General features: G+C 44.1%; 1 protein-coding gene and 1 long non-coding RNA gene across 6 annotated transcripts in view; both read left to right on the top strand.

Annotated features, from left to right (window-relative positions):
• LOC309343982 overlaps positions 1-14937 on the top strand; it is a 507096-nt gene that overhangs the window by 336839 nt on the left and 155320 nt on the right. The window lies entirely within an intron of this gene.
• The window catches only part of PTBP2 (polypyrimidine tract binding protein 2), a 50090-nt gene continuing 47516 nt past the window's right edge, over positions 12364-14937 (top strand). For 4 of the 5 annotated variants that reach the window (XM_081865993.1, XM_081865992.1, XM_081865991.1 and 1 more), the window contains exon 1: positions 12365-12544. In XM_081865993.1, the coding sequence (XP_081722119.1) occupies positions 12537-12544 (8 nt within the window). In that variant the 5' untranslated portion in view covers positions 12365-12536. Of the gene's footprint in view, positions 12545-14937 lie in introns of all 5 variants that reach the window. The other variant, XM_081865994.1, reaches the window with a different exon arrangement.

Below are 14937 nucleotides of genomic sequence, written 5' to 3'. Positions count from 1 at the left end.
ACCACCTTGGAGTTTTACTTTCAAGAAAGTCCTTATATCTTATCCAAACATTAACTAGTGCTTTCCTGACAATATGGTTTTTAAACGCTTTGTGCGCTTTGACCTTATCGTACCACAGGTATGCATGCCACCCAAATACGTTGTTGAAACCTTCCAAGTCTAAAATATCTGTGTTTTCCAGAAGCAGCCATTCTTTCAGCCAGCAAAATGCGGCTGATTCATAATAAAGTTTAAGGTCTGGCAGGGCAAATCCCCCTCTTTCTTTAGCATCAGTTAAAATCTTAAATTTTATTCGAGGTTTCTTGCCCTGCCAGACAAATCTAGAAATATCTCTCTGCCACTTCTTGAAACAGTCCACCTTATCCAAAATTTGCAATGTTTGAAACAAATACAACATCCTTGGCAGTACATTCATCTTTATCACAGCAATTCGGCCTAGCAATGATAACTTCAAATTTGACCATATTTCTAGATCCTTTTTCACTTCCATCCAACATTTTTCATAGTTATCTTTGAATAAATTCACATTCTTAGCAGTCATATTAACCCCCAGGTATTTCACTTTCTTAACCAATGTTAATCCTGTCTCCTCCTGAAACCTCTCTTTCTCAATCACTGTTAAGTTCTTCTCTAACAGCTTAGTTTTCAGCTTATTCAACTTAAATCCCGCAACCTGACCAGATTCTTGAATTAATTGCAATACTCTTTTAGTACTGGATTCTGGCTCCTGTAATGTCAAGACTAAATCATCGGCAAAAGCTTTCAATTTATACTGTTTAGCTCCGACTTGTATACCTTTAACCAATTGGTCCTTTCTAATCATATTAAGCAAAACCTCCAGGACCGATATAAAAAGCAATGGAGAGATTGGGCAACCCAAAAAAGAAAAGAAAAGAAAAGAAAAGAAAAGAAAAGAAAAGAAAAGAAAAGAAAAGAAAAGAAAAGAAAAAGTTTAGGCATACTCTCATTTTCCTGCTCCTATTGAAATACTGCCCCTCAATGAGGCCTAACTTAGATTCACAAAATGTTATGGGGTATGCGTACCCCTGCATCCTCCCAGAAAAAAGCACTGATCTTACCACCTCAGGACTCTATCACACTATATTTTTAAAGCGGATTCTTTCCCTCAAAGAATTCTGGGCACTGCAGTTTACCCCTCACAGAGCCCAGAATTCTTTGAGGAAAAGAATGTTCTGTAAATGTGCTCTAAAGGTCTGTAAGTGTATACACAGCCTCACTGCTAAATGTGGGAAGGGGAAAGCAAAGCAGGGCCCCTTCCCACCATTGCACCCCTGCTTGCCCCACTCGCCCTTCAGTGGGATTCTAGATTTTGCCAGGACAGGGGGCTCAGGAAACCCATTCCAAGGATTATATGCAACAAGAGGTCTAGGAATGTTGTCAGTTGTTCTCACGATTATAATTTGCATTTGTTGTGTTGCAGCCCCAGGTTCTAAAACTAATACTTCTAGAAAAACAGTGGCTTTCTTGGCTTTGATGTTTTGCTAACTATGACACAGTCTAACAGATCAAAGTGTGCTTTCCTAGAACCACTTGTCTCAGTGGGGCATTCCACAGGTATTTATGTTCCTTTAAGGGGACCAATGAACTTACTCCAACAGTTTATCATACAAGCTATGCTTCCCGAGAGCAGATCTGCTATACCAAAATATATGAACGTCTCCAGATGTATTCGGCTTATTGCCGATTCATTGGTGCACTATTGCTCCATCTGTCTACTTAAAAGGTTTTTATGAAGAGGAATGAATTAACTGTCCCTACAGGGAAAACTCATTGGACACTGTGAGTGCAATGCTGATGCCAGAGGAAGACCAGAAGGGGAACACCTTCAGTCAAAGGACAAAGTGAAGGGGGCATATCTAAATTGATGCTGAGGTGAATGTAAGGTCCGTGAAGCGATACAGACACAGAGTTGCTTTGCTGCTCTTAATGTTGAGGATGAGATGGCTAACAGAAGACTAAACTGATTGAGATGGCTGAGGAAATAACTGGAGGTTATTAGACTGGAGAGGGTATCAGGCACAAAACTGCTTGGACCTTTGCTTTCTAGGCACAAGACAACCGCAAGTCTGGATGAACCCTTGTTTCATTGCAAATACGTGGTGTCTTCTTCTTCTTCTTCTTCTACCCTAAGCAGAAAGGGGGCATTCATGTTTGATTCCTCTTGGTTTTGTGACCCCCTTTTTACAGGGGTCATTGTCAGGGACTGGGCAGGGGAGGAATGGTGGAGACCGGCTCCACATCCTGACCCTCCCAGGGAGGAGGAAGAGGAAGACAGTATAGATTTACAACAGGGGTTTGAGGGAGGTCACAGCTCAGAGGCAGATGAGAGAGAAAGCTGGGAAATCATGGGACAGCCAGAACAACACCCAGCTGATGCGTTGTCATTAGAAAGTATTCCGGACCCTCCATCTCCCAGAACCCGGTGAGCCTTAAAAGTAGGAGAGCAAAGAGCTCAAAGACAAAGGGCACTTCGCAGCACCCATAGAAGAGATGATGACAACGAAGTGGGAGAGACGGGGGGTGGGGTGGAGATTCACTTGGGACAACACCATTATCAAAGAGGCTGGGTTCTAGAGCCTGTCTCTGTAAAGATTGAAATAAAAAAGGACTGTAGGAAACTTTCCCTTGTCTTTATACTTTCCTGGGCAACCAGCCAGGAGCCGTTGACAACATCCTGACAGTCATGGAGAGCAACCTAGGATCTGGGATTTTATCCTCATCGTGGACCAAGCATATATACCAAACTCTCCTCTGCTAGCTGCCAGGAACCATTGCAAGAGTGTAGGGACTCTCTAAAATCCTGGTAGGCTCTCATTGGCTCTCCTCCTAAGTTCTGAACATGCCCCTTCCCTTGGAAGATTTGTAAGTCACCCCCTGAGAGGCTGCATGACCCCAATCAAGCATGACTGGTCTGCTGGATCAGACCAAATATCCATTAAGACTAGGGGTGAAGACCCTGTGATCCTCCAGATATTCCTGGACTGCAAATTCCATCACTCCTGACCATTGGCTATACTGATGGTGCTTATGGGAAGTGGGAGTCCAATGGTATCTGGAGGGCCAGAGGTTCCCCAACCCTGACCTAGGCTGGCACCTTGTTGCCATCCAGGTGCTTCAGATCATAAAGTCCAACAACTCAACCATATTTGTCCCTAGCACCTGGTAATTCAAGGCATAAGTTTTGCAGGTGCAGTTTAGGTATCCGAACAGTTTAGAAGTGCAGCAGCGGAAAAACAGAATTATGCTGGCCATTTCAGAGTCCCCGTCCTAACCTCCTTAAAATGATGTATGTGAGGTATTTTGGGCACGTGAGGAAAGTGTGCCTTGGAAATAATTAAAGAAGACGGGACCATTGAAATATTTTATTAAAAGTCCTTGGAATGTTAGAGCAGTGCATTCATTCCTCTGCCCAATTCCAATGCTATTGTGGAATTCATTCTATTAGCTGGAATATATTGTTCAATCTAGTGGAGCTTGGCTGGTACAAATGCATTTGGGATGGCAGCCAATGTTTCCCAGCCTAAACATGTTGCTTATCTACTAGGCAATCGTTTGGCTCTGTTGATTACAAACCTTTTTAAATCTCAATCTTCTCCTGCAAGGGGAAAACAGAAGGAAAGGCCGTCTTTTCTAGGCTGACAATGCTGTCATTTCCTCCATGAGGAATATTGAATAGTAAGAACTTTTGAGATTCCCCACCCCCACCCCCAGCTTTGAAAGTTTGTACATCACTGAAGGGATTTCACCTTCAAAGATCCTCATTCCAGAGGGAATCCCCTTTTGAGGATTTTCACTCTGCAGAGGAAACAGTCTCATTGCCTTTGATTATTTCCTTCTTCAGACACAGTCACATTGCTTGGGTATCCTCTTTGAAGTTGAGTTTCTTCTCTTTCTCTCTCTCTCTTTTTACACCTTAAAGGATTTCCCCTTTGAATACGTTCACATTGCTGAGAGGTGATCGTTCCTTCACTGACATTGATTGTCTTTGATGATTTGCAGAATGTGGAAGAGAATCCACAAAATCAGCATTGTGATAATAATTGCACTGTGGTTAAATGGGAGTGCTGTGGGCTTAGCCACTATTCATACTGAGAAGGAGAATAGTGACACTTTAAAATATAGTCCTCTTTGTCTGAATTTGGTTATAGCTCATTAGCATGGCACGTCCTTTTCACATATGGGACACCATCTCCAGAAATTACAATTAGGTGTCATACAAGTCATCATCCCATTTTAACTTTGCAGCAGGCAGAGGCAGAATGTTCCAAAACAGAGGCTGTGTTCACAGATCTCAGCAAACCAGGGTTTCTGGGTTATTGTGGTCAGAATCTGTAAGTCAACAATGAATTGTGTTTAAGGCCAGCTAGTGTTTGTGGCTTGCTGAGAAAGAAGCCACAATCTCAGATTCAGATGGAATAGGGAGCCAAAACTTCTGGGTTTGTTATCACAGTTGCACCAGGGAAGTATGAGCTGCTTGTTCACAGTAAGTCACGATAAGCCCCAAAAATCTGGCTTATTGTTGCATGCAGATGCATCCGCTGTGACTTTCCCAAGGTTAAGGCATTTGAACCAAGATGTTTCTTCTTTCCATGACACAACACTGGCTCTAATGATGGGTGAACACACGTTGATCTGATGTGGAATGCCTGCAGCTTATATGAATTATTTTCCAAAAACACTTTTAAACATCACTTTATTCTACATGCGGAGAGTCATCCTCATTTGCATGTAGCACTAAGCCAAAACATGGCTTTGAACATTGTACCAGCTCCCAGGGCGGAGACTGTACCTGCTTTGATCCTCTCTGGTCCTTTTAGTTTGGTGCTGTGCACCAGCTAAGTTGGAGTTTGGCTTTGCATGTCATCCAAATGTTGGATTGTGGTTAAATTCTCTCCTCTTTAACGATGATTGGTAGAAGAAACTATGGTTACAGATCTAGGTTGAAGAGGTGAGAGCTTAACCACAGTTCCATGTTCAGATAACATTTGAAGCCAAACCATGGCTTAGTTACTGCATTGCCCTAAACTAAAAGGAGCAGGGACAAATGTCCTTTCCAGGAGCCAAAACATGTGTGTGCTCATCACCACCACCATCAATACTCCACCTTTTTCTCTGACAGGGATCCAAGGCAACTTACAGATAAAATAAGAACAGCTAAAGGCAAGACAGCTAAAGAACAGCTACAGAACAAACATTAAAAAAATAAAATAGACATTAATTGAAATAAAAGTGTGTGTGTGTGTGTGTGTGTGTGTGAGAGAGAGAGAGAGAGAGAGAGAGAGAGAGAACTATTAAAAACATACAGATAATTCCAATAAAAACAGCATGACACCAGCCCTTTCATTAAAAACAACCAGTTTCCAAAATCCTGTTGCTATAAGAAAGGCTTCACCTACCAGCGGAAGGACAATAAGGAGAGAGCCAGTCTAACTCATCTAGGGAGGGAGTTCCAAAGTTGTCTGGGAGCAGCCACCAAGAAGGCCCTCTCCCGCATCCCTACCAAGTGTGCCTGTGAAGAGCGTGGGACCGAGAGAAGGGCATCTCCCATTCCAACAAGGGTGACTCTCTTTGTGGATGGCATTGTATTATTAGATACATTGCTGATATGGTGTAAAGCTAGGGGTGGGGGGCATGGCCAGCCAGGTGTGTGTGTGTGTGAGAGAGAGAGGGGGGTGTGTGTGTTAGCCATTCCTGTAGCTGTTATAGCTTGCAAACATTTTATATAGGGAAATCACAGGTTCGTAGACAGAACTTCCTTTCCTCGGTCACTAAAATGGAAGATGCATCTCTACAAAGATGAAAGGGTTTATATTTGTGGTATCCCCTCTACTGAAGTTCAGTAGGGGAAGTACAATCAGGCAGCTTCATAGTATGCATGGGGATAGTCCTTGTAATTTGGATTGGAGGTGATCCTCCATTCAGCCTACATGGTCCAGTCAACTCATACTGTATGCCATGGCAGTTTTCTATGCTGGCGATGGAACACAGAAGGCTGACCACAGGGAACAATTGGGCATTTTAGGAACTCTGCTGGCTTGCTAGCCACTTCAGATGGTAGGAAGGCTGGAGACTGGGAATTCTCCAAAATAGTTGTTTTTCTCTGAAAGCTTCTGCCATTTCCCCAGGGGCACCGCAAACGGAGCCAGCATTTGTACATGGGCTTTGAGATCTCCAGATGAAATGGATTCCTCAATTGTTTGGCTTCGGAACAGTCAAAAAGCATCCCACCACTGGCTCCTTCCTTAAGAGAGTGGGGGGGGGGGTTGTGCTCAGTGGCATTCTGTCCAGCCATCTGCTTCTCTGAGAACACCTCTGAGAATTTTGGTCGTGAACAAAAGTAACACAGACATCTAGGCTGTCACCGAGAGCTTTTTATGTGTGAGACAAAGAAAAACCAATCTAGGGGACTGAGAAATGAGAATTTGAATTTAAGCATCTGTACTGGGAAGGGAAGGCAGAAAACAATGTCCTGGGGCTCCTTTCACACTGCAGAGGATTGGATTGTTTCCCAGTTCTATTTTTTTTAAAAGAATAATATTTGAAACCAGTGGGAAGGAAATAGCCCTTGATGGCAAAGGAATGGATGTCTTCACCCACCCTCCAGAAGCCTGAGAAGGTGGAAGATGAACAGTTAAATGTTACATGCTTTGACCTGTAGATAGACAAGGGCAAGCGGCCTATTGTCCCAGAGAATGGCTTGTTTTTATTTCAGGGAAATAAACCATAACCTGCTAAGAAAGAAAATGCCAGAGGATAGCCTATAGGACTTGTTTTGACATTTCAGATCCCTTGCACTAACAAGAGAGCTTCTGATCTGAACGTTGAAAGAAGAAGACCTTTATGGAGGCTTTCACCTGTAACGTCTCCTTTAAGCAGCAGCACAGCTGGGTCCAGTAAGGCAAGTCAAAACCAAAGCTGACTTTTGGAAATGGTTAATTTACAGCATGGGTAGGCAAACTAAGGCCCAGGGGTTGGATCCGGCCCAATCACCTTCTAAATCCGGCCCGTGGATGGTCTGGGAATCAGCGTGTTTTTACATGAGTAGAATGTGTCCTTTTATTTAAAATGCATCTCTGGGTTATTTGCGGGGCCTGCCTGGTGTTTTTACATGAGTAGAATGCGTGCTTTTATTTAAACTGCATCTCTGGGTTATTTGTGGGGCATAGGAATTCATTATTTTATTTTTCAAAATATAGTCTGGCCCCCACAAGGTCTGAGGGACAGTGGACAGGCCCTCTGCTGAAAAAGTTTGCTGACCCCTGATTTACCGGGCCACCAAATCAAATAAATAAAAAAGGCCTGTTTAATGGAGCAAACCATCTAGCTTGTCAATTGTGCAAATTGACTACTGGGACAAAACTGATAAAACCCCTACTTGGGTTGAGATGATGAGTACTGAGCAATGAGGTTTAAAGGAGAGATTGATGAACACACACTTCCAGAAATTCTTACTCCATATGTTTTCTCGGTTGTAGCTTAATGGTTGTTCAGAGTTAGCAATGTGATGTGCATTAACTCCTTAAATGCAGGCCAATAATCATCACTGATCTTCATATCCAACTCCTTTATTCAGAGACTGCATGTTTCATACGGGTCTCGAACCATCAAGTGAAGGAATGTAGAATTTACCATAGTTTGAAAGGCACAAATTAATTTCTATAAATTATTTACTAAAGTAGGACATATGTGCATACTTTACAAATGGCATGAGAGAAAATACTTGCATGTGGTTGTGGATATCCCTGGAGGAGGTGGGTCATGGTTTCCTTAAGCGTTCCCTTTTCTTTACCATGTCCAATACTTAGCTTCTACCCATTCCATTTTCCACTGCGGATATGACATGAATTTATTCTCTGGTAAGCTCAGTATCTTTCAGCAGACTTATCTGTGCGCAACCCTTTCCTGTACTCACAACATGTCGGCTTTGCGTACAAGATCTTTAGGTATATAGCGGAGCTGAAAAGGTCCCCCTCTCCTGGTATGCAAGCTCTGGGAGCTTGTGGGGAGATAAGCTAGAGGCAAAGAAATTCGGTAGGTTTCACACACGGAACACGCAGCATCCCATCAGTATTTCATCCCTGTCTCTGGTATTGAGCAAAGAGAACAGACTGAGTTTACTTTTTATCTGCACCTTTGAATTGGACTGTCTCCTCTTTCCATTCCACATCCAGAATGACAGAAGCAGAAAATTGTACCAGAGAACTGGCGAAGTCTGAAGATATGTAGTTGTTTTATATCACTTACGACATGTGGTTGTCTATAGAGGGCTGAAGAGTCCTTTCCTCTTGGATGAAGAAAAAGGAAAGTGTGAGTGTTTCAGAAAATCAAATATTTCTAGTAGGTGACATCCATTTTGTAGCTGTTAACATGAAAGATCCCATTAGACCTCATCTAATTTGAACATGTTTAAACCAGCACATTTAACTCAACTTTGCTAATGACTCTGTCTTTAATGTGTTTCCCTGAACCTGAACAAATTACGTGATACATTTAAAATGCAAATATGCCCACTTAAGAATTAGGGCTATGATCCACAAATCACTAACTTTCTAAAAGCCCAGTTCTAACCACATTTATACAAAAGTCCCACTGTGTTTACTCCTGGGTAAGTTTGCAAGTGATTGTAGCCTAATCATCTTTATTGTGGTCAGTGGGGCTACTCCAGAGTAAGTGATATGAAATTCCAAACTGTGGCAGGCTGATCTTATGCATGCATGTTTAGATTAATTTTATTATGCTCAATGGAGCTTACTAACAAATGTGTGTGCAGGATCACACTATTATGGTATACTGTGAAAAAGCAAGCAAAACTTTCAAAATCTTTGTGGACCCTACAGATACTCATACTTTTAGTTATCCCACTTCTTTACAATGTTCTAGATATTTACTCTGTTTCTTACGTACCTTGATGTTGGCTGAGATACAGACTACATTGTGTAAAATCTGTTATTGTTTCAGATAATATGTTATGAAATACTATAGAGTTTCTGCTTGTGCTTAGGATAGCTTTTAATGCATAAATGGACTATATGATCCACAATCCAGTTAAACCACAGTATTTTGTAAGGCACATTATATGTGTAGACTGGGCTAAACATGACAAGTTGCAATTATATTGTGCATAATGGCACAACTACTTTCACTGTCATCAGGAGGACATCATATGATCATATACACCTATGACATAAAAACAAATTTTATTCCATCTTTATCACCACACAACCTGTTGCATGGAGGCAAACTGCTGTCCTCGCATTATGGAGGGTGGTGCCCTTCACATAGTGGACACTCGTCATCTCTATTGTCCATGCTGGTTGAGACTGGTGGGAACTGCAATCCAATGACTTCTGTAGAGCACCTCACAGGCAACTCCTGTATTATGGGGTGATTATATCTTCTGAAGCTTTCTTCTCCAAAGACCGTCTCACTTTACGATTTACACTTGGTTATGGACAGTGCTTTCTTTTTAGAGCAAAAGGTACTTTGGGCGGTTACCCTGGGCACAAAATTTCCTCACGGTCAGGTGGTCCTTGAGGTATGCTGGACCTGATTTGTTAAGGCCTTGTAAATGAATACAATAACCTTGAAACTTAGGGCTTACCACTTCTGAAGGAGATGTTCTTATCCCTTCCACATCAAGGAACTATGGTTGTGATTTGCTGATAGGAACAATGTGTGACTGTACAGACTCAAAGCTGATTCAAGTGGGAGAGGAAGCTGTTAAGGAATGAGTTAATTTTCCATAAGTTAGTGCAAGTTAGCTGTATCCCCCAGGATACAGCTGCAGAGCACTCCTGACTGTCTAATCCTTGTTGTTGTGCCAACTGGCCTGTATCAGAAGCTCTAATTACAGCATTCTGGTTGTGGAGAGTAGTGGGAACATGTGGAGGAGGATTGTTGGAGAACTGGGAAGACTGAAGTTGTAGGACTTTGGCAACTATGGACTTGCTGGGAACTTTGAGCAAGGACTCTGATAGCTGAAAACCCTCTCTGGGCTCAGAGAGAGAAGCATTCTTGAAGCAATTGTATATAGTGTGTGTATGGTGTATTTCATGTTTACTGAGTAAAACTCTGCTACACTTTGTCTGCTGGGGGAAGTTTAATCGCTTTGCTGAACTCCTGACTGCGCAGTCACCCAGCAGGTTATTGGGAACAAACATCCAACAGAGACATTGTGCATATATTCTTGTATCCTTGGAAATTTGCAGGTGTTCACATTTCGCAGAGCCCAGAGATTCTGAATATTTCTTTGCTCATTTCTTATTTAGTCATCTAACAGAACTGAAGACTCCAAAGGCTAGAGGAAAGCTGTTTTGAAATGAGTGAACAGTGAAACAAGTTTTTTGAACTGTGTTCTATTTCCAAGGATATGTTTTGAGGGGCTGTCCTTATTTTGGAGCCTCTGTTGGAATGCTACCAGACTTTGTTGGCCTTGTTGACATGCTTGAGTTTCTGACGAGATTAAGGCTGCATTTGGATTTTGAGTTTATTGTGTTAGTTTTACTTGTTATAATGCAAGTGTTTCTGTCCCAATTTCTAATGTTTCTTTTACACTGTATTACCTGCTGTGTTATGGAACTGTGGATTTTTGATCAATATATTTCCATGCTGCCCTAGATTTCATTCACACCAGTAGACATGGTGTGACACAAAAAACAAACAGCCTTGGATGTGTTGCTGTTCCCCAACCCATTCTGGGCATGCATATTTCTGTTCCCTTGAGATTCACTATGCAGTATGCCCAATTTCTTTGTTGCGGGAGCAAAACTCATGTAATGTTATGGGTTTCCAGGGCTGCAAATGGACTCCCCCCGCCCGTCCCCTGTAAACAATATGGGAATTACCGGTAGCACTAAACTTCCACTCAGGTTCTAGCTGTGGATTTTATGTTGTGCGGGAGATCAAATAAAATGTGGAAACAAAGAGATAAGGAAATGTCAGAAAGCTGAATATAGTGCACTCTGAACACAGGCATAGTAACCATGTGACCCCCCCAAGATATTTGTGCAGGCCGTGGGGGTAGCAAGAAGGGTTTAAAAATATGTAACCAGAGGATGAGACACACACATATGTGTCAAGTACACTGAAGGCTGCCTGCTTGAATATTATTATTGGGAGTAAGAGAAAGGTAATTAGTTAATTAATTATATTTGTATGGGCTGTGGATTTACTTTTTTTGCCTTTCTGGTCCACCCTGTTTTATTAATATACAAAGGAATATATATTTATAATAAAAAGGCTGAAGCTAAGGAAGAACGACCCCTGTTCTTATTTGTCAAAGCAAGGCGCTGCCACGGAGCCAGCCTGTTTGAGGGACGTTCTTGTCCCTGGGAAATTTGAGGCTTGCAGCATCACTACTGCTTTCCATGTTTTATCACTCAAGTAGGAAGTCTTTGATATCTGGCACATGCATCCTTGGAGTTGCATTCCTGTGTTACGGGGACTAACAGATGTGCAACGTAAATGGACCCTGTGAGCCCTTATGGTTGCAAAGATATTTATGCAGCAAGGCTGAAAGGAAAAATACCCAACATCATCTACTCAGTGCTCTGAATTTCTCCTTGCCCTTTCTACACCAATCTCATCTGGATACCTGTTCAGAAATATGGGCTGCCTATATTAATTTATACGTTTAAATCAGGACCAAAGGAGTATTTTTTTATTGTTCATGTCAGCTGATGATGTTCCTGGCTTTTGTTTTACTGCTATATATGCAAAAACAAAATTTAAGTGAAAATGGGGACGTCGTGTGCACAGTCTCAACCTGTAACTTCGGTGGTAATCTTGCCACCCATTCCTTTTTAATTATTATTATTATTTCCCATTCCTAACTTGTCTTTCTGGAAGTAAACCCCACTAATGTCAATGCTGTATCTATTCACACACTGAGGCAAAATCAACAGAAAAGTTAGGGAAAAATTAGTTCTTGAAGTAGGCAAAAGGGGGGGGGGAGGCCCAGTGTATTTCCCTCAGGTCAATGTCATTTATGGAGTCTCTCCCCGTGCAAATAATCATTTTTAACAAAGAAATGCATATCAATATGCACAGAGATGAAACTCCAGGGTGCAGGGATCTTAAATAATTTCCTTCGGAAATTGTGCCTCAAAAAACCCCCTCAGGTTTCCCTCCCCCCTTTTAACTCGTGCTTCAAAGCCCAACATAGGAAAAGACAAATCCCGCTCTTTTTCTTTTTGTGTGTGTGCGCGCGTCCCATTTCTCTCGCCATCTCCCCCCACCCCGCTCCGTTTGCCTTCTGAGGGCAAGAAATATACATCTACAAAAGCCCTCAGCCGCGCGGACTGCGCATGCCCGAGGCCTCTCGCGCATGCCCACTGAGAACAAAGGAGTTCCGCGGGTCTGATGGGGAGAGCGGAGCCTGCTAGATAGAGCGCTCGGCAACCTTCGGCGGTTTCCGTTGGGGCCCGGCCGCCATTTTCTCGCTCCCCTCGCTCTCTCGCTGCTCGCTACCTGCGCGGCTCCCTGCCCTGGTCGCCAGCGCTTTGTCCTGTTCGGCGATGGACGGGTGAGTGAGGGAAGGAGTGAGGGACGGACGCCGCCACTGCCGCCGCCACCGGGAGGAAGAGAGGGAGGAGAGAGTTGCCGCCTCTCCCGCCTTCCTTCTCCCCCTTTTCCGAGGGGGGCAGGCAGCGCATCCCTTATGTGTCAGGGGCGCTTCCCGAGCTCCTTCCTTCCCGCCTGCCGGGCTCGGGGCGTGAGGAAAGCCTGGGGGTCCCGGGAGGAGGGGAGAAGAGGGGCGTGTGTGGGTGTTTTCCTCTCCCCGGGGGGAGGCGCCTGGCCAGGCGGCTGTCACTGCCCCGGGTGAGGGGCGGTGGTTGGGGGGCCGGTCTTGCCTTTTGACAGAGGCCTGGGCCTCTGGAAGGAGGCAGCCCCGCTGGGATGCTGGGCTAGACAAGGCCCCTGAGGGGAGAGGCCCCCCTTCTTTCCCCTATTACATCCCCGCGACCCGTGGCATCCCCGCGTTCACACGTTACTGAGCCCTTTCCCCGTGGGGAACGCCCTTTTCTTCCCTTCCCATGTCTCCTCCCTTGTCCCGTCCCTCCCGAGCTCACCCCTCCCCATTGTTTCATTTGGGTTAGGGTGACAGAGGAGCAGCAGCAGCGATGCCCCCCATTTGGGGCAAAGGAAGCAGGAGGAAGGAGGCTCTTTTGTTTCCATTGGGGCCTTGTGTGTGTACATGCCTCCTCTTTTCTCCCAACCTCCCAAGGTGGGGGAAAAAGATGCCTTTGTGTTTGCTGGAGACAAGGCAGACCAAGCCGAAGGAAAGGAAGGCAGGGATTGCAGGCGTCAGCCATATGGAAACAAGGCAAAGGGCCTCCCTCCATTGGTGGTGAGGAGCTTGGGTGGGCAGCTTGTGGACGTATCACAGGCAAGGCCCTCTTTTTATTGGAAGCTGGGAAGTCCCGCTTTCAGGGCCCTGCTCAGTGACAGCGTAAATAGAGGGCTGATTTTTTTTTTTTTTACTGCCTTCGCCAGACTTGAATCTGCTTTTGAAATGAAGCTGGCCAGCTCTTGTGTACATGATAAAATGGTTGCACTGGCTTTTGTTATATATATAAAAGAAATAAGATAACGACATGATGGTTGGCGATTGTAACAGGAGCATGACGAGCCCTGCTAAGACTTGGGAAAGTTAGTCAACTTCCGTGGCCCAGGCTTGCATGTAACTCAAAACCAAGCCAGTGGATGGGCAGCGGGGGAGATTATTATACGCACAAGTTGTATTCTCTTGAGCAGCTATTTCCTACATCCACATTCAGTGCCGGGTTCTAGTTCTAGGCTTTATGAAGTTTCTTGCCCTGCCTTGCTAAAATCCATTTGCTGAATTGCTTGTGCAACTCTTTGTTGACATTAAGGACATAAGAAGAGTCCTGTTGGATTAGGCCAAAGGCCTATCTAGTCCAGCATCCTTTTCTCACATTGGCCAACCAGATGCCTGCAACATGAGGGCAGTACTCCTATTTCACTCTTGTTCCCCAGCAACTATTATTCAGAGGTGTGCTGCCTCAAATTCTGGCGGTAGCATATACAGTCATACCTTGGGTTGAAGTAGCTTTGGGATGAATATTTTCGGGTTGCGCTCTGCGGCGACCCGGAAGTATTTACGGGTTTCGCCACTTGCGCAGGCGCTCAAAATGAACACGCGCATGCGTGAAAGCAGCGAATCGCGACCCGCAGGCGCGGGTTGCGTTCGCTTTAGGATGCGAACGCGGCTCCAGAACAGATCCCGTTCGCATCCAGAGGTAGCACTGTAGTCATTATGTAGCCATGATAGCCTTCCCCCCCCAATTAACTTTTCTAATACCTTTCTGAAGTAATCATCACATTTCATAGTAGCATAGTGTTAACTATGTACTGTGTAAAGAAGTACAGTGGTACCTTGGTTCTCGAACGACTTAGTTGTCGAATAAATCGGCTGCCGAACACCGCAAACCCGGAAGTAAGTAACCTGGTTTGCGGACATTTTTCGGAAGCTGAATGTCTGGTGTGGCTTCCAATTGAGTGCAGGAAGCTCCTGCAGCCAATCAGAAGCCACACTTTGGTTTTCGAACGGTTTCGGGAGTCGAATGGACTCTTGGAACGAATTAAGTTCGAGAACCAAGGTACCACTGTACTTCCTTTTGTTTATCCTGATTTCCCCACCATTCAGCTTCAGTGACTCCAGACTCTAGTTTTGAGACATGGAAAATAACTTCCTCTACATCTAGTTTTATAAGCCTGGTCTGTTGGGCTTGATTAGATCTGCCTAGGTCGGATTTGCTCTCTTGTATGTGGTTTTACAGTTGTAAAGAAAACATGCTTACTTGTATAACAAAAGTTATTCTTTATCTTCTTTGGCTCCCATTATCACCAATCCAAGTTTGGTTGTATGTGTGGCACCAAGGTAGTTCTTGCCAC

This window comes from Podarcis erhardii (assembly GCF_964252035.2).
Source record: "Podarcis erhardii genome assembly, chromosome: 6".
In the NCBI taxonomy this organism is placed as follows: domain Eukaryota; kingdom Metazoa; phylum Chordata; class Lepidosauria; order Squamata; family Lacertidae; genus Podarcis; species Podarcis erhardii.
This window is presented reverse-complemented; position numbering and strand designations above follow the sequence as displayed.